This window comes from Agelaius phoeniceus, unplaced genomic scaffold, assembly GCF_051311805.1.
Source record: "Agelaius phoeniceus isolate bAgePho1 unplaced genomic scaffold, bAgePho1.hap1 Scaffold_113, whole genome shotgun sequence".
NCBI lineage: Eukaryota > Metazoa > Chordata > Aves > Passeriformes > Icteridae > Agelaius > Agelaius phoeniceus.
This window is the reverse complement of record NW_027509877.1, coordinates 1,815,816-1,835,353: the sequence shown is the minus strand read 5'-3', so window position 1 is coordinate 1,835,353 and position 19,538 is coordinate 1,815,816. Positions and strand designations below refer to the sequence as shown.

General features: G+C 53.6%; 1 protein-coding gene across 1 annotated transcript in view; it reads right to left on the bottom strand.

Moving 5' to 3' along the window:
- Positions 1 to 19,538, bottom strand: part of LOC143693004 (uncharacterized) — a 680,702-nt gene that overhangs the window by 167,676 nt on the left and 493,488 nt on the right. The window contains 1 exon segment of the mRNA XM_077173088.1: positions 15,530 to 15,919. Coding sequence (XP_077029203.1) covers positions 15,530 to 15,919 — 390 coding nt within the window.

The following is a 19,538-nucleotide window of genomic DNA, read 5'->3' as shown; positions in this document are numbered from 1 at the left end:
GGGCCAGCACCAGGTATTTGCAAGGTTTTTGCTTTCTTTACCAGAAAATTACTCGACTCGGGCTGTGCCGGCACCGGGAAATTCCCGCATCTGGGCACTGGTGGTGCCAGCAAACACCGGATCTTGGCATTGCCAATGACGGTAGCAGGGAATTGCCAGATTTTGGCTTTCTTTGCCAGAAAATTGCTGGACTTGGCTCTGCCAGAACGGGGAAATATCCAGATGTGAGCACTGGCAGTGGCAGCAAACACCAGGTCTGGGCGCCTGTATTGGCATCAGGAAATTGCCAGATTTTGGTTTTCTGTGCCAGCAAATTGCTGGACTTGGGCTGTGCCAGCACTGGGAAATTTCTGGATCTGGGCACTTGCGCAGCAGGCACCAGATCTGGGTGGTGTGTTGTAGTGTGTTTTTATACTTTGTAATACTTTGTAATAGTTTTGGTTTTGTATCCCCGTATTTTTCCCAAATGGTTCATCCCAGATGGTACCCCCCTCCCTTTCCCTGTGTAATCCTTTGCCCTTGCTGAGATCATCCCCAAATCCCCCCCCGGCTCTCTGTCAATCACTCAGCATCCCATCCCCTCCATCCAGAAGCTTCGGTCCAGGATGTCGAGTGATTAGCCAGAGGCCAGGGGTCAGTCCCCCAAGCCCTGCCCCATATGCTGTCCTAAATGTCTATCCCCCAGTACCCATCCCTTAGGGTCACTTCTTGGTTAGTCAAATGTATCTACTTTGGGTTTCCACCTCCCTTTAAATGTAACCTTGGCACATCTCCCGGGCTCTGGGCAGGAGGCCCCTGAGGTGTAGGGGCTCCTTTGGGACACCTGGAATAAAACCTTGGATTAACCCCTGCTAAGAGTCGGCCCTTTATCTTCTACCGATGTCTCTGGTGTCTCTTGTGCTGCACAGGCGGCCAGCCCAGGTGCCCTCAGTACCCTCGGGGCACAGAGAGTGTCTCCCCGCTGTCGGCCGTGTCGGGGCTGCCCCCGGTGTCTGCCGACTCGGGACTGGCCCAGGGTTCCTGAGAGGCTCCCAGAGAGACAGAGACAGTGGTGCTGGTGGCAGCACCAGGAACTGCCCGGTTTGGGCTTTCTTTGCCAGAAAATTGCTGCATTTGGGTTGTGCCAGCACTGGGAAATTGCCAGATGAGGGCACTGGCAGTTCCAGCGCACACCAGATCTTGGTGGGGAATGTGCTGGCACTGGAAAATTGCCAAATGTGACCTTTCTGTGCCAGCAAACTGCTGGAATTGTGCTGTGCAGGCATCTGAAAAATTCCGGATCTGGGCACTGGCGGTGTCAGCACACACGATATCGGAGTAGTGTAGGCACCAGGTATTTGCCTGGGTATGGCTTTCTTTGCCAGCAAATTGCTGGACTTGGGCTGTGGTGGCACAGGGAAATGTTCAGATCTGGGCATGGGTGGTGCCATCAAACACCAGGTCTGGGTGGTGACAGTCTTGGCACCAGGAAATTGCTGCGTTTTGTCTTCTTTTTCCAAAAAACTGATGCACTTGGGCTGTGTTGGAACCGAGTATGTCCAGACTGGGGTACGGGCGGTGGCAGCAAACACCGGATCTTGGCATTGCCAGTGTCAACAGTGGGAAATTGCCAGATTTTGGCTTTCTTTACCAGAAAATTGCGGGACTTGGCTCTGCCAGAACAAGGGAATTTCCAGATCTGGGCACTGGAGGTGGCAGCAAACACCAGATCTGGGCGGTGCCAGACCCAGTAATGTTGGAAATGAATTTGTAGAGAATTTTTAAGGTTTGATAGAAGGTTTCTATAGTATGTATGCAAGTGTCACGATCCATCCTTACGAACGGGTTTCGTGATGGTTCATGGGTTGATCTAAGAGTGCAAAAAACACCGACACGGTACAGGGGGTTGCAGCGATAATCAAAACAAATGCACCTTTATTGAATAACCACAACAAAATGCATTGGGAAGGAATTGGGGAAAAGGGAAAAAGAGGGAGGAAGAGAAAGGAAGGCATAGAGCTACCAAACGTAGAACGGCGAAGTCCTTTGATGTCCAGCCAATGGAGTTCACCAGGTCATGTCTGGGGAGATCTCAGGGTTGCAGTTCATCCGAACTCTTATTATACTCTTTTTTTTGATGGGGGAAGGGGTAAAACTTGAAACTGAATCAAAGGTAGTCTATTGTATTTTTGGGAGAAAAAATGGTATTTAGAGAAGGGTACACACAGTCCATGTTCTCTGCAGTGGGTGAGAGCCATCGTCTTCTTGGTCCACAGCTCGCACCTGCAACATCCATCTTGCTGTGGTTAGCTTGCCTCCCCCACACACCTCCCCCAGGTTAGGGGTCTCAGTGCCAGTCCTTGGAAAGAGTGTGGGGGGGGCCTTTTCACATAGGGATTTCATGTCTCGGTCTTTGATGGAGAGGCCTTGTACATCTCAGTCTGTCTGTCACGGCGGTTGTAAGACAAGTGAGGGGTCTTCTGTGGGGGACCACCCAAAACTCAGGAGAAGTCCAGCCAGGCCGAGAGGTGGGACAACTTCCAAGGCTATTGTTGCAAAAAGGCAAGGGGCCCCCTTCTTTCTTTCATTGGGTTCAGTGTAGCATACAGCAAACACACCTGTGAACAATAACTTAGCAATGCCAGGAGCTGTGCTCAGGTCTCGGGGCCCTTGGCATGTAACTTTCTCCAACAGGGACAGAAACTTCACACAAGGGGCTTTTCTTCAGTGGTCCCCAATGACGATTGTGAGGCAGATGAGAGAAACTTCGGACAGAGTCTCACACCTACATTACATGGACGACGTACTAATCTGTGCTTCCACCAAGTCTTACTCAGACGCAGCACTTTCCACGACTGTCGCAGCTGTCGAAAGCGCGGGTTTTCAGATAGCTCAGGGAAAAATCCAGCTATTGAGCCCATGGAAGTACCTCGGGTTTTTAATCACAGGAAGGACCATCGTGCCTCAAACTCTGTCCATCAACGAGCACCCCCAGACATTAAGAGACACGCAACAGCTGTGCGGCGTCATCACGTGGATCCGACCTCTCCTGGGCCTCACCACAGAAGATCTGGCACTGCTCTTTGACCTTCTATGAGGAGACGGCGACCTGGCTTCCCCACGCTCATTAATGCCAGAAGCCTGGGAGGCTTTGGAGAGAGTCGCCAGTGCCATCAAACACCGCCAGGCACATCGGACAGACCGGTCCCTTCCCCTCAGCCTCAGTATTTTTGGTAAGTGCCCAAACTTCCATGGGCTGCTCTTTCAGAGGGATGATACTTCAAAAACCCCACTCATCATCATCATCATCATCATCATCGAGTGGCTTTTTCTGCCGCACCAACCACATCAAACAGTTACCACCCCACCAGAACTTGTAGCCAAACTTATTATTAAAGGCCGACATCGCCTCTGGACCCTCGCAGCTTGTGATCCGGTGTGCATTTACCTCCCTTATACTTTGGAACAATTGGATTCTCTATTACAAACAAATGAACATCTGCAAATTTCATTCAACAGCTATCCCACAAAAATTTCAAGTCATTATCCTGAACACAGACTTTTTAAAGATTCACTGCATTTGGCCCCAAAATCAGATAAAAGTAAAACTCCACTCAAAAACTCTATCACGGAGTTCACTGACGGTTCAGGCAAATCTCACCAGTCAGTGTTCACCTGGAGGGACCCGGACTATCAGAAGTGGGAGTCTGATATCCAGGTTGTTGAAGGTTCCCCCCAGACTGCAGAACTTGCTGCAGCTGTGAGGGCATTTCGAACATTCCAACCACCCTTCAATTCAGTCACAGATTCTGCATATGTCACTGGGATAGCAGAGCGGGCAGAGCGTGCCCTGCTCAAGGAAGTCCAAAATAAAAAATTCTACAGCTTGCTCTCTGAATTAATTTGGTTCATCTCCCACAGAGAGCAACCTTATCACATCCTGCACGTCCAGTCGCACACAGAACTGCCAAGATACATCACTGAGGGCAACCGGAGAGCAGACTTGTTACCAATGGCAGCAAGTGCCACCCACATTTCCCCCCCTGCACCACATGTCTTTCAACAGGCTCGTCTAAGCCATGCATTCTTCCCTCAGAATGCTCCAGCTTTAGTACATCAATTTAAGATTTCCAAAGACCAAGCCAAGGCAATTGTCTCCACCTGCCCCAATTGCCAATCCCTCGCTCTCCCTACAATAGGGATAAAATGAAGAAAATTACAGTGACAACTAACTTGACCATTCATGTTTCTATCAGTGCTCGAACAGTCGATACCTGACTCAGTGGAGGACCAGATGGCCACTCCCAGGACACCCCGAAATACCTTAACAGCTGCTGCCACCGTCACTGTGCTCCTGTGCATCCAAAGAGCGGTTGGATGGGTCGTGCCACAACCAACAGAAAACCTATGGGTCACACTGGGGAAATCTCTCAAGCAGGATAACTTTTGCATGGCCATGGGAGGTGCAAAAGACCCGCTGTCTACATGTCTGGTGGGAATCCCCCTGTCGCCAAATGAATATCCCTGTGCAGGTAAGAAGCCCACCCTGGTAGACACCTGGGATGAGTGGATGAAGATCTTACCCCATGCACCACAGGAGCTCCAAGAACTAGACCTACCGGGCTCCTCAAAGCGACTTCTTGTGTCAACTTTTTCTATGAGCCACCCCAACAAAATTGGCATGAGAAACCTGAACCACAGATGATAGTGAGAAAAGATATATCACCAAATGATAAGAGATACAATGTTGTTGACTGGTGCAATTATACTGCCAAAACATTATCTAAGTCCTCTCCATTTCCCAGAGTGCTTCCCAAGGGAGTGTTTCTCATCTGTGGTGACAGGCTGTGGGCAGGAATCCCCTCGAAGATCAAAGGGGGCCCCTGCAGCTTGGCCAGCTTACTACCCCGACCCCAAACACTACCCAAATTAAAAATTGGAATGTGCCAGCAGCTGAGCTGGAGCTCTGCAGGACCAATGGATTTTGGAATTGCCACAGAATTACTTCTACTGTCAGTTTATTAAATTTTGCGATTTGTTTGCGTTTCCACCACAAGTTACTTGTGGGAAGAGCAAATTCAAGGCATTTTCTGTAGGGTTAAGTTTGATTTTTGTCAAGAAACAACTTCACTTTGTCCAGTGCCCAGGGAATGCTCAAGGGGTCACTGAGCCTCTCAGACCGGGGGATGCTTGAGAGGGGCTTGGGAGGGGCTGTCCCTGTCCCTGTCACCCCAGGCCATTCCCCAGGGGTGTCCCTGTCCCTGTCACCCCAGGCCATTCCCCAGGGGTCTCCCTGTCCCTCTCACCCCAGGCCATTCCCCAGGGGTGTCCCTGTCCCTCTCACCCCAGGCCATTCCCCAGGGGTCTCCATCATTCTCACCCCAGGGAATGCCTGGGGGGTCTCCCTCCCTCTCACCCCTGTGCCAGGGGGTGCCCGGGGCAGTCTCTGTCCCTCTCAGCCCAGGGGATGCTCGGGGCTCTCTGTCCCCTGGCCCTGGGGGATGCTCGGGGGTTCTCCATCCCTCTGGCCTCAGGCAATGCCTGTGCAGGGCTGGGCACCAGGGGCTCTGTGTCCCTCTCACCGCTGAGGCTGCTCGGGGCTGGGGGGGCTCTGCCACCTTCTCACCCCTGGGGAGGCCGGGGGGGTCTCTGTCCCTCTCAGCCCTGTTGTGACCCCACCCAAACATCATCGGGGGCACAGGGACAGAGACACCCCCAAAGCCCCAGAAAAGATGAACCTGGGATTTGGTTTGGGGCTGAGGATTTAGGAAGGGGCTGGAATTGGGGCTGGGCTTGGAGTTGGGGCTGAGATTTGGATTAGAGCTGGGATTGGGGTTAAGGCTTGACATGGGATTGGCTTTAGGGCTGGGGTTGGGATTGGGTCTGGGGCTAGATGAGTCTGGCACTGGGATGAGATTAAATACAGAACTGTGAGTGTGTCTAAACATGGAGTGAGATTGAGACCCAGATCAGGGTCAGGTTTGGGACTGAGATCACCCAGAGCAGGACATGGGGGATGTCACTGCAGGATGGTTTGGGGAAAATCCTGGTTTGGGGAAAAACAGGGTGTGAATGCCTTTTTTTGGGGATTTCTCTTGCCCAAGTCCATCTCTAGAAGTCACCTGATATCCATAAAAACCTCCAGAAATCAAGACTTAATAAAAAAAAGCCACCAGGAATGTCCTATGTCCAGTCTCATCCCTCTGGGGTTCTGGTGTTCCCCCATCTCAGGGCTGCTGGGGATCCCATGGGTCCTGGGGATCCCCCCCTCTCCAGGGTCCTGCTTAGGGATGCTGGGGGTTTTGGGTTCCCCCTCACCAGCCTCCCTTCAATCCAGCCACTTAAGGCTCACCCCTCTCCCCACCACCCCACCCTGGTTTAGGGCAAATGTGGGAGAAAACCTCCAAAAGGGGTTTCCTCTCAAAAGCAAATTCAAGCAGCAAACCCGCCCCCCACCCCCCCACTCCCAGCTGGTTTGGGAAAATATTTCCTTGGAGAAAAGTGGAAAAAACGTTTATTTACCAGGCAAAGCATTCACCAGCACAAACAGAGAACAATTTAGAACAATAAAACCTCTTGCCACTCCAAAGCGATGACAAACACAGAAAGTCCCTCTCTGGGCTGTAGCTCAGCTCACTCAGTCTCTTATCAGTCTCTTATCAGTCTCTTATCTGTCTCTCCAGCACTGGAAATGCCACGGCCCAGGCCTGGTCCAGTGGGCCACAGGTAGGAGCTGCCAGTGGTGTTCTGTGTGTTCAGTGCAGAGCAGGTTCAAACAGCTCCAAAGAAAAAGAAAAAGAAAAATAACACTCCAGGGAACTTCTCTGCCTCAGCGAGCTAAAAACTAACTAAAAGCAAAGGAGAGCTCTGTCCCACCCTCTGTCCATCCAGGAGCCGGAAAGTGGAGGAGTGAGTGCAGTGTCTGAAAACAAACTGCAGCTTCTTCCTCCTCCCCTTGGCTCTCAGAACCAGCCTTAAAGGTGCAGAACTCATTTCTGGGCTAAAGGGACCGATGGGGCACGAGCATCATGAAGTCACCCCAGGACACGCCCCTGTCAGGGTCAGGGGGTCCCGTCCCCGCCTCATCTCCGGGCTGCCGGGGGTGCCCCAGCTCCGGTATCGCCCCTTCCCCTCTCCCCGCCCCAGGGGTCCCCCGTTCCACAGCCCCGGCTCTCACGGGGATCCCCAAAACCAATGTCCCGCCCCGTCGGTACCGGGCCATCCCCACGTGGACCCCCTGGGACCCTCCTGAGGGGCGATCGCAGCTCCTCTGGCCCCGAAAAAGCTCCTCTTAGGGAGCCCGGAGATATCCGGGGCTCGAGTTCGGGATCTGCCGGCTCCGAACACTCTCCAAAAAAATCCTCCCGGAGACCCCTGGCTGGAGTTATTTGGGAATTTAGCTACTTGAGCTGGGCTTCTTGTAGGACTTTTAGCAGCCTTGTGTTCCTCACCTTGGAGTAAATGAAGTTTGTCAGTCACGCTGATATAATTTGCTCCCTCTTCTCCAGTGATTTTAACAAACTTTTCAAGGAAGGACAACAAAATATTTTCTTTTTCACTGGCCACCCACAACAGCCATTTTCCCCATCAGTTCTTCCATAAGTTCCCCAGGAGGAAGGAGGGACTGTGTCCAAGTTTCCAAGGGTTCTTCCAGAAAAACCACAACCTCCTCAGTGGAGGGAACCCTGCTGTTGTAAAAGGCACCTGGGGTGAGACAAGAGTGCCCTGAACTCACTGTGCAAAAATAATGTCACAATCTGCTTATGCAAATTGTTAGAGAAATGCCTCTGCCTCAGTTAAGGTACTAACGAGACCAAATCCAAAGTGGATTTTATTGAACAGTAAATGGGAGGTAGAGAGAGAGAGATGGAAAGAAAGAGAAAAGGGGGGAGAGCAAGGGAGTGACAGGGACAGAGATCTCCCCTGGGGCAGGGCAAGTGTGACATTGTGCCCTGTGTGTGTGGCCTTCCCAGGGTGGGGGTTTTACACCTGAGCCACTTTGGGTAAGGGGGGTGGTGTTCACCCCCTGAGCAGGGATTCCCCCACTGTTTCAGGTTGCAGTGTAAGATGGAACCAAATGCATGTTTTCAATCCCCATCTTCATCAACTGCTATAAACAGGTGGGGCAGTGTTCTTTATCTCTTCCATGACTCAGCCCTGATAACGCCCTCCAGGGGAGATATCTTCTCTGAATGGGCCATTGTGTGTCACTGCAGTACTGATAAAATTCCATCATCCCATTGTGGGATGCTCCGCCCAGAGGGAGGATCCAAGCATTCCTACCTGGATATAAGCTGAGCCTTGCAACACCAGGAGCAGCTTGCCTACTGGATTCACTCAGAGGAGAGGCCCTTCCTCTGCCCTGACTGTGGGAAGGGCTTCAAGCAGAATTCCCACCTCATCAGGCACCAGCGCATCCACACTGGGGAGAGGCCCTATGACTGTCCCCAGTGTGGGAAGAGCTTCACCAGAAGTTCTCATTTGAAAAGACACCAACGGAGCCACCAGTAAGTTAAGCCCTGCAAATGCCTCGATTCCAGGAACAGCTTCATGCACCACTCCAGCTTCATCCCCCATGGGAGAACACACATTGGGAAGAGCCCCGGTGATCCATGTTCCCTGTGATCCATGTTAGGAAGACACCTGCACCTTTTCCTGCCCCTGCCAATGACCTGATGTGGGATGGAAGAATGTGAGGGTCTGGCCATGGCCCTGTCATTACATTCACTCCCACCTGAGGACATTGCCAGGGGCAGGAAAGGGACTCTCTGTCTCTCTCTCTCTCCCAGAGGAGAAGGGTGTCCTTTCCAGACAGGATGAAATACGTGGCCAGGCAGACAGTTTTTGATGTTGTAGTTTTTCCTGTAAATAGTTTTTCTTATCCTTTCTGCTGACAATATTGTTTTTATTCCTGTTTGTCCCTTATCTTGTTGCTGTTCCCAATAAATTGTTCTTATCCCTGCCCCGGATCTTTGCCTTTTGTGCTTTCCATGGGAGGTGGGAGGGCAGCGAGGGCAGTGCGGTTTTAGTGGGAGCAGGAAATTGGGGAATCCCATTCCTGAAGCCCGGCCCATGGAAACCGAGCATCCCAGCTGGTGCCAGCCCTGGTGGCCATGGCAGCAGCCTTGGGAGCGGGTCCCTGGCTGGGGCTGTGGGAACCTCTTCCCTCTGGTGCCCAGGGACAGGAGTGGAGGGAACGGCTGCAGCTGAGTTGGGGCAGGCTCAGGTTGGTGTCAGGAAAAGGTTTTTGCCCAGAGGCTGCTGGGGCCCTGGCCAGGCTCCCCAGGGAAGGGTCCCAGCTCCAGGGCTCTCTGAGCTGCAGCAGCGTTTGGCCAGCGCTGCCAGGCCCAGGCTGGCATTGTTGGGGTGTCCTGTGCAGGGCCAGCAGTTGGACTGGAGGATCCTGATGGTTCCCTCCCAGCTCAGCCAATTCTGTGCTTCTGGGATCCCATGAGCCTGGGGATGGGGCTGCCAATGGTTGCCATGGCAACGGGCTCTGGCTGCAGGCCTGAGCTGGTGTCCATGGCAACCACCCCTGGCATGGGGTCTCCATGGAGCTGCCAAGGGACTGGACTTAGCAACAGGGGGCTGGTGGTGGTTGCCATGGAAACTGAGCATAGCAACAGGGGGCTGGTGGTGGTTGCCATGGGAACTGACCATAGCAACAGGGGGCTGGTGATGGTTGCCTGCTAAGGATCACATTTGTCACAGGCATGACCTGGCTGAGCTGCCTCCCAGCTCTCTGCCCTCTCGTTGCCGCAGCCGCCTGGGACGGTGACTGTAGGACACTGTGGCGACTTGATGACCTCAAACCAAAAACTCTGTGATGTCATAGCCGAATCTGTGACCTCACAGAACCCACTCTGTGCTGTCACACAGCCCCTTGCTGACATCCCAGCTGCTCTGTGCCTCTATGACACAGCCACAGAGGTGCTGCAGTGACACAGCCCCCTCTGGGACATGCCACAGCCCCTGCCAGTGCTGAGCCCCTGGGAGCTCAGTCTGTGCCCTGCTGGTGTCCCTGAGGGGCCTTGGCAGTGCCCCAGCCCTGCTGGGCTTTGCACAGGAGCTGCTCCTGGCCAGAGCTGTCTCTCTGCAGCTCTGCTGCCCTTGCCAGGAGCTGCCTCTGTGTTCTGGTTTCAAAGCAAAACCAGTAAAAGATTCCAAGTCAGAAATACAATTTATCAGGAAAAGGGATAAAACCATATACATGCTGTAATACAAAAGAAAAATCAGTGACAGAGTCAGAATACAACCGGACCCCCTGCTAGTTAGGGGGGTGGTAACACTCCAGAAGAAATGGTCTTGTTGAAGTGGTGATCCTGTAGAAACAATCTGGTAGCTCTTGTCCTCTGGAAACCAGTGGGTAAGGGCAGCTATTCCTTGGGCAATCCAGTGGAAAGACTGACTGCTCTGTCCCAAAGCCCAGGTTGTATCCAGGTGGGGATGCTGAGCTCCTCTCCCCTGGGCAGGTAATCTCACAAAGGGCTGAGATCGTTCTGAGTCATGGGGTGGGTCCTTGATTACCTGATAAACAGAAATGGCTCCTGGAGGGAGTTATCTCTGAGTCATGAGGCAAGACATTGATGGGGCCATTAACAGGAGATAAGGAACAAAACAATGTCCCTCCTGGTTTCAGCAGCTCTTGAGGATGGGAATAGAAGACATTTTTCTATTCTAACCTAGGACACTCTGGGCCAGCAGCCCGGCCCAGATCAGCAGCACAGACTCAGCACAAGGACTTCAATGGCCCTCTGGGGCTTTGGTGCTGTTTGCATCACGCTCAGTCCCTCAGATTGCACTCAATAAACTTCTGGAGAACTCAAACTCACATTCAAAGTCCAAAGTTTCATTAACTTTTAATGGGTACCACTGAGGGACACAACTCATGTGAAAATGTCCCCAGGTTCCAGGTAGAGCAGAGCACCGGAGGCACTGATGACAGCTGGAGACAAGCGAGGGAAACGTGTCTCTGGTGCTGAGCAAAGCTGGATGTGTTTCAGGAATGCAAAGGGCTAAGGCTTGAGCCCCAGCCCCTGGCCAGGCAGGTCCTGTCCCTCCCTCATTGCTCAGGGCTCTTGCTGGGGCACTGGGATGTGGGGATGTGCAATGCCAAGGGCAGGAGCATGGGGCGGCCCCTGCCAGGCTGCTGAGCAGGGACAAGGAGGCAATGAGGCCCCAGGCTGTAGAGAGCTTTTTGGATAATTGGCTAGCTGAGAAAAGCCATTTCGATGTGATACCGTTTGATAAGGATAGGGGAAACAAGCTGGGAATTTTGTAACCAATGTCCAATCACTGACAAAGGTCATAGTGACCTTAGCTGCAACGGGAAGATGGGGGAGAAAATCGCTTGCCAGAAAATGCAAATATCCTAGGTAGAGAAGCTAGAAGAATTCAAACATAGAAAAAAAATAATCATTAGAGCATAGAAGTAGGTGTGGTTGATCTAAGTGTGCTTTAACCAATAATGAGCTCAGCTTTTGCAATATGTATAAGCTTCATTAACACCAATATAAATATGTGTGAGCTTTCAATAAACTTTGAGATTTGCCATCCACGCATATTGTGTGAGGCATTTCTTCCGCCGTTCACGACACCAGGCCTGCAAGGGTCACTTGTCCCCTGCTGGCCTCAGGCAGTACTGCAGGAGTTGGCTCTGGCAGGGCTGTCTTGCAGCTGCTGCCCATGCCTGTGCCCTGTGCAGCCCAGGCTGTCCTACGGTGTCCCTGCCCTGCGCCTCTGTCCCTGCAGGCTGTTGGCATCCCCCGGCTGCCCCACCTGGCTGGGCCCTTCCTTTGCTGACAGCTCTGCCTCCTGCCTGCCTCTGCCTGCCCACACAAAGCCTTGGGCTGCTCCAGGCTTCTGCTGGGGGACGTGCTGCACCACAGCCCTGCCCTGCCAGGGAAATTCCTTTCTGCTGCTGCCCAGTCGGGGCCTCCCCAGCTGCCCTTGCTACCATTATTTCCTTCTCATGTGGAGCAGTGGCCGGTTGGAGAGAAATGCCCAGGCTAGAGAAATAGTGTCCAGCCAACCTCCAGCCAGTCAGGCACTGCCTCGAGTCGTAGCCAAGGCCCTGTGCCTAAGCGATGTTGTGCTTGTGGGCAGATTGGCGCGGTAAGACTCCAAAGGTTGCAGGCGAGAAAAGAAGAGGCGGCTCTCAGGTTCTCCGGGTAAGGGGTTTTAATGAGGGGAGGCGTGGAGGGTAGGGGAGGAGAAATCCGAGAGCCCCGAGGCCGGGAAAACCTCGGGTTATAAAGGGAAAAGGAGGGGTCAAGGACAACAAATCAGAAGGGAGGTGAGAAAGATACATTTGGAATTGACAATGGTGAGGGACCAACAGGACTCGGTTGGGGGTAGAGCCCTGGCCCCTCAACCAATCACCCGACACCCTAGCCAGAAGTTTCTGGAAAAAGAGGCAGGGGTGCCGAGTGACAGGCAGGCAGCCAGGGGAGGGGAACAAACAAGATACATTAGGTATCCATAACAACTTGGGAGGGGTACAATGACTGACATAAACTGGAACCTGGGCAGACCCATTAACATAACTATGGGGGGAGAACTGAACAAACACAAAGCGAACCGCAACACTGATGCTTATATCCTCTAGGAAGAAAAGCTCCAGCCTCTCTGAAACCACCCTTCAGCCCCTGCCAGGCTACTCCTGTTCTGTCCTCAGTCTCCACCCCACTGAGCCCAGAAACTGCAGCCTCTACCTGCAGGTTATGAGATGAGACCTCCAAACCCCATTTTTGAAAATGTTTGGGTCCTCTCCAATGTCTGTGAAAGTGGAAAAATAACTGCCAAAGGTATTTTCTTACAAATTTTGCAGTGGCAGAACAAGGGTCAATATGTCAAAAGTGAATGAGGCTGGAGTTACATGTGTTAGAAGGAGGAAATATTTTACAACGATGAGAGTGGAACAAAACTGCAACTCTTTTACCAGAGAAGTGGATGTGCCATGCCAGGAAATGTCCAGGAGCAGGAGCTTTGTGCAACCTGACTCAGTGAAACCCCCTGCCCTTCCCAAGGATGGAATTCCTGTTGTGTGGGTTCTCTGCTGTGCTGGGTGCCCTCACAAGGCTTGTGGCCAGAATGTCTGCTGAGGGCAGCCAGGCTGCTGCAGGGGCAGTGACCTCACAGCCATCACCATGGCAGCCCTGTCCCCTGGGCCTGGCTGTGCCCTTTGCCCTGCCCCTGCCTTGGTTCTGCTGGCATGAAGAGTTTTGTCATTGATATCTTGTCCCCAAGGTGCTGGGGCCAATGGCTTCCCAGTCAGGCTCCTGGAGCACAAGTGGCTTTTCAGAGGCCAGCCAGGAATGAGCCGTGAGGCAGCAGCTCTGCAGTGGTGGCCACCAGGCCAGGCTGCCAAGGGAGGCTTCTGGCCATGGCCTGCAAGCAGCTGCTGCTGCCAAGGTGCCTTTGGTGCCTCAGGCTCTCCCTGGCACAGCTCCCAGCACGGCATTCTGCCCTTGTGCCCGAGGCCTTCCCTGTGCTGGGGCTGGCCTGGGGCTTTTCCTGCAGCGGGACCTGCCCTGCTGATGGCACAGGAAAGGCAGTTCCTGCTGGAGCAGGAGGCTCTGCCTGCAATGGGCTCCAACAACTCCAGCAAGGCCCTGCTGACTTCAAAATTGCTTCCTAGAGCAGAAGATTCTAATGGTTTGAGCTCCTTTGCTGTGGAGGAAAGAACTCTGATCAAGATCTTTCTGTCCAATCATGATCAGAATAAACAGAGCTGTATTTCTAGAAATCTATCTGGTATTCTGTCATTAATCCTGCTGGACAAATTGCATTAAAGTTCAATTCCACCTGTCCAATCTCTTGTACCTTTGACAAAGTCTGGGGCTAGCATTGGATCCAGCTGTTCCCAGTCTCCTTTCTGAGAAGGAATTTTAGAAGTTATGGAGTCCTGCAGGGGTTTTGTGGTTCTGTGGTGGCTGCTGGGTGTCATTTCTCTACCTCATGACTCAGCAGGAGTTTCTCCAAGAAAGAAACAAAGCTTTTGCCTGAAGCTCCCACTGTGGCCATGACAGGAACCCCTGTGAGTGTCTGGGCCATCCCGGCTCTTTGGCAGCCTGGGGACTCCTGGGATGTCACCGTGGAGCCCCCATGAGTGCCTGTGACAGATCGGTGCCTTTGCAGCCCAAGGTGCCCTGGGATGTCACCATGGAATGGCTGTGACTGCCTCTGACCACAGGGCTCTTTACCATCCCCAGAAAGCCCTGGGAGGTCTCCATGGAGCCCCTGTCTCTGCGTGTGACATTCTAGCTCTGGAACAGCCTGAAGACTCTTGGAAAGTCCCCATGGAGCCCCTCTGAGGGTCTGTGAGAAATCTGATCCTTAGCAGGCAACCATCACCAGCCCCCTGTTGCTATGCTCAGTTTCCATGGCAACCATCACCAGCCCCCTGTTGCTATGCTCAGTCCCTTGGCAGCTCCATGGAGACCCCATGCCAGGGGTGGTTGCCATGGACACCAGCTCAGGCCTGCAGCCAGAGCCCGTTGCCATGGCAACCATTGGCAGCCCCATCCCCAGGCTGATGGGATCCCAGAGCCACAGAATTGGGGGAGCTGGGAGGGACCCATCAGGATCCTCCAGTCCAACTGCTGGCCCTGCACAGGACACCCCAACAATGCCAGCCTAGGCCTGGCAGCGCTGGCCAAATGCTGCTGGATCTCAGAGAGCCCTGGAGCTGGGACCCTTCCCTGGGAGCCTGGGCAGGGCCCCAGCAGCCTCTGGCCAAAAAACTTTTCCTGACATCCAACCTGAGCCTGCCCCGACTCAGCTGCAGCCGTTCCCTCCACTCCTGTCCCTGGGCACCAGAGGGAAGAGGTTCCCACAGCCCCAGCCAGGGACCCGCTCCCAAGGCTGCTGCCATGGCCACCAGGGCTGGCACCAGGTGGGATGCTCGGTTTCCATGGGCCGGGCTTCAGGAATGGGATTCCCCAATTTCCTGCTCCCGCTTAAACCACACTGCCCTCGCTGCCCTCCCGCCTCCCATGGAGGGAACAAAAGGCAAAGATCCCAGGTTGGGATAAGAACAATTTATTGGGAACAGCAACAAGATAAGGGACAAACAGGAATAAAAACAATATTGTCAACAGAAAGGATAAGAAAAACTATTTACAGGGAAAACTACAACATCAACAACTGTCTGCCTGGCCACATATTTCATCCTATCTGGAAAGGACACCCTTCTCCTCTGGGAGAGAGAGAGAGAGTCCCTTTCCTGCCCCTGGCAATGTTCTCAGGTGGGAGTGAATGTAATGACAGGGCCATGGCCAGACCCTCACATTCTTCCATCCCACATAAGGTCATTTGCAGGGGCAGGAAAAGGTACAGGTGTCTTCCTAGCATGGATCACAGGGAAGATGGATCACCCGGGCTCTTTCCAACATGGGTTTTCCCATGGGGGTTGAAGCTGGAGCTGGGCACAAAGCTCCTCCTGCACTTGGGGCATTTGCAGGGCATCTCTTACCGGTGACTCCGTTGGTGTCTTGTCAAGTTAGAGCTGCTGGTGAAGCTCTTCCCACACTGGGAACACTCGTAGTGCCTCTCCCCAGTGTGGATGCGCTTGTGGGTGATGAGGGTGGAGTTGTGCTTGAAGCCCTTCCCGCAGTCGGGGCAGCGGAAAGGCCTCTCCTCTGTGTGAATCCGCTCATGCAGGAGGAGACTGGAGCTGGTCTGAAACCTCTTCCCACACTGGGGACACTCGTAGGGCCTCTCCCCAGTGTGGATGCGTTGGTGCCTGATGAGTTCTGAGCTGCAGCTGCAGCCCTTCCCACACTCCCCACACTCGTAGGCCCATTCCCCAGTGTGGATCATCTGGTGGCGGAGCAGGTGGGAGCTCTTCCTGAAGCTCTTCCCACACTCCAAGCACTTGTAGGGCTTCTCCCCATCATAAAGCTGCTCATGGGCCACCAGCTCTGAGCTCTGGCTGAAGCTCTGTCCACCTTCCTGGCTCAGGGTGGGTCTTTCCTCCTCAGAGCACCCTGGGCTGGCTTTGTAGCCCCTCTTCCTGTACAATCTCTGGGGATTTTCCTCCCTGTTGGATTCCTCCGCTCTGGAAGCACTCAAAACAGCCTCTTCCATGAGGTCCTGCTGTGGGGATTTGTCCTCCCTGGTCTCCCTCCTCAGCTTCTTCCCTGGGGGAGGAAGGACAAGGAGAGGATGGGATTTGCCTCCTTGCCACAGGGAAGGGGAAGGAGATCCCCCCAGTGCATCCCCAGCAGGACGGGGTTGACACCGGGTTCGTCCTGCAGCCGGGGGCTGTGCTGGGCTGGGAGATGGAGCAGGAGAGAGGGGGAAAGGGGCACTGACTTCCTCCTCACCTGCCTGGGTGTCCCAGGGCTCCTTCCTCTTCCTCACAGCCTCCGCCTCCATCTGGCCAAGAACTGAAGATGGGAAATTCTCTTTTAGGAGGAAAACAAGGGATGAGCACACTGGATTTTATACTGGTTTGAAGGCAAACCTGGGGAGGGTCTAAACCAGGAGTACAATTTAAAATGAAAATGAAGATCAAGGCAATGATACAGAAACGCTGCCTTAAACAGACAGAGTCAGGATATAACCTGACACCCTGTTGCTCAGGGTGGTGGCAGCAGTCCCATTAAATGGTGGCTGCAGTCCTGTTGGAGTGATGAACGTGATTCTGTGCAAGCAGTGATCCTGTAGAAGGGTCTGGTCTTCCTCTGAAGGTCCAGTGGTGGTTCTGGAGCTCTTGTCCTCTGGGAATCCAGCAGGCAAGCTGCTCCTGGTGTTGCAAGGCTCAGCTTATATCCAGGTAGGAATGCTTGGATCCTCCCTCTGGGCGGAGCATCCAACAATGGGATGATGGAATTTGATCAGTCCTGCAGTGACACACAATGGCCCATTTGCAGAAGATATCTCCCCTGGAGGGCGTTATCAGGGCTGAGTCATGGAAGAGATAAAGAACACTGCCCCACCTGTTTCTAGCAGTTGATGAAGATGGGGATTGAAAACATGCATTTGGTTCCATCTTACACTGCAACCTGAAACAGTGGGGGAATCCCTGCTCAGGGGGTGAACACCACCCCCCTTACCCAAACTGGCTCAGGTGTAAAACCCCACCCTGGGAAGGCCACACACACAGGGGACAATGTCACACTTGGCCCACTCCAGGGGAGGTCTCTGTCCCTCTCAGTCCCTGGCTGTCCCCCCTTTTCTTTTTCACAGGCCAGGGGCTTTGCCAAATCTAAGAATAATTTTTTTTCTTTGTCCCTGTCACCTTTGTGACATCTACACAGAGCTTTCCCTTCCTTTTCATACTCTTTTCATAAAAGAGGTATCGCAATGTATTGGGCCGAATTTCCACTTTTCTTTTATCAGAATGTGCCAGCAGCTGAGCTGGAGCTTTGCAGGACCAATGGATTTTGGAATTGCCACAGAATTGCTTCTACTGTCAGTTTATTCAATTTTGCGATTTGTTCTTGTTTCCACCACAAGTTACTTGTGGGAAGAGCAAATTCAAGGCATTTTCTGTAGGCTTAAGTTTGATTTTTTTTCATGAAACAACTTCACTTTGTCCAGTGCCCAGGGAATGCTCAAGGGGTCACTGAGCCTCTCAGACTGGGGGATGCTTGAGAGGGGCTTGGGAGGGTTTGTCCCTGTCCCTGTCACCCCAGGCCATTCCCCAGGGTTGTCGCTGTCCCTGTCACCCCAGGCCATTCCCCAGGGATGTCCCTGTCCCTCTCACCCAGGGCCATTCCCCAGGGTTGTCCCCATCCCTCTCACCCCAGACTATTCCCCAGGGGGGTGTCCCTGTCCCTGTCATCCCAGGCCATTCCCCAGGGGTGTCCCTGTCCCTGTCACCCCAGGCCATTCCCCAGGGGTCTCCCTGTCCCTGTCACCCCAGGCCATTCCCCAGGGGTCTCCCTGTCCCTGTCACCCCAGGCCATTCCCCAGGGCTCTCCATCATTCTCACCCCAGGGAATGCCTGGGGGGTCTCCCTCCCTCTCACCCCTGTGCCAGGGGGTGCCCGGGGCAGTCTCTGTCCCTCTCAGCCCAGGGCATGCTCGGGACTCTCTGTCCCCTGGCCCTGGGGGATGCTCAGGGGGTCTCCATCCCTCTGGCCTCAGGCAATGCCTGTGCAGGGCTGGGCACCAGGGGCTCTGTGTCCCTCTCACCGTTGAAGCTGCTCTGGGCTGGGGGGGCTCTGCCACCTTCTCACCCCTGGGGAGGCCGGGGGGGGTCTCTGTCCCTCTCAGCCCTGTTGTGACCCCACCCAAACATCATCGGGGGCACAAGGACAGAGACACCCCCAAAACCCCAGAAGGGCTGAACCTGGGATTTGGTTTGGGGCTGAGGATTTAGGAAAGGGCTGGAATTGGGGCTGGGCTTGGAGCTGGGGCTGAGATTTGGATTAGAGCTGGGATTTGGGTTAAGGCTAGACATGGGATTGGCTTTAGGGCTGGGGTTGGGATTGGATCTGGAGCTAGATGAGTGTGGGGCTGGGATAAGAATAAATTCAGAACTGTGAGTGTGTCTGAACATGCAGTGAGATTGAGACCAGGATCAAGGTCAGGTTTGGGAGTGAGCTCACCCAGAGCAGGACAGTGGGGATGTCACTGTGGGATGTTTTGGGGAAAATCCTGGTTTGGGGAAAAACAAGGTGTTAATGCCTTGGGTTGGGGATTCCTCCTACCCAAGTCCATCTCTAGAAGTCATCTGGTGTCCATAAAAACCTTCAAAAATGAAGAGTGAATCAAAAAAAGCCACCAGGAGTGTCCCATGTCCAGTCTCATCCCTCTGGGGTTCTGGTGGTCCCCCGTCTCAGGGCTGCTGGGGATCCTCAAGGGTCCTGCTTAGGGATGCTGGGGGGTTTTGGGGTCCCCTTCTCCAGCTTCACCCCAGTTCAGCCACTTGGATGTCCCCCCTCTTCCCACCACCCTAGCCTCGTATGGGGCAAATTTGGGAGAAAATCTCCAAAAGAGTTTCCTCTAGAAAGCAGATTTAAGAGGCCCCTCCCCCAACCGGATTGGGAAAAGATTTCCATGGAGGAAAGGGGAAAAAACTGTGTATTTAACAGGCAAAGCATTCACCAGCACAACAAATGAACAGTATTAAACAATAAACCTCTTGCCTCTCCAAAAGAGAGGACAAACTCAGAAAGTCCCTCTGTGGGCTGTAGCTCAGCTCACTCATTCTCTTATCAGTCTCTTATCTGTCTCTCCGGCACTGGAAATGCCACGGCCCAGGCCTGGTCCAGTGGGCCACAGGTAGGAGCTGCCGGTGGTGTTCTGGGTGTTCAGTGCAGAGCAGGTTTAAACAGCTTCTCTGCTCCTCCCCTGCTCGCCCGGTGTTCCATGGCTGCTGCTTCTGTTCTAGTGCTGCTGCCACAGCTGCAGTGTCACAGAGAGGGGAACATTCAGGCAGCAACCACTGTGGTGTCACAGAGACTGGGACAACAAGACTGCCACAGCTGTGGTGTCACAGAGAGGGGAACATTCGGGCAGCAACCACTGTGGTGTCACAGAGACCGGGACAACGGGACTGCCACAGCTGTGGTGTCACAGAGAGGGGAGCGCTGGGGCTGCCACAGC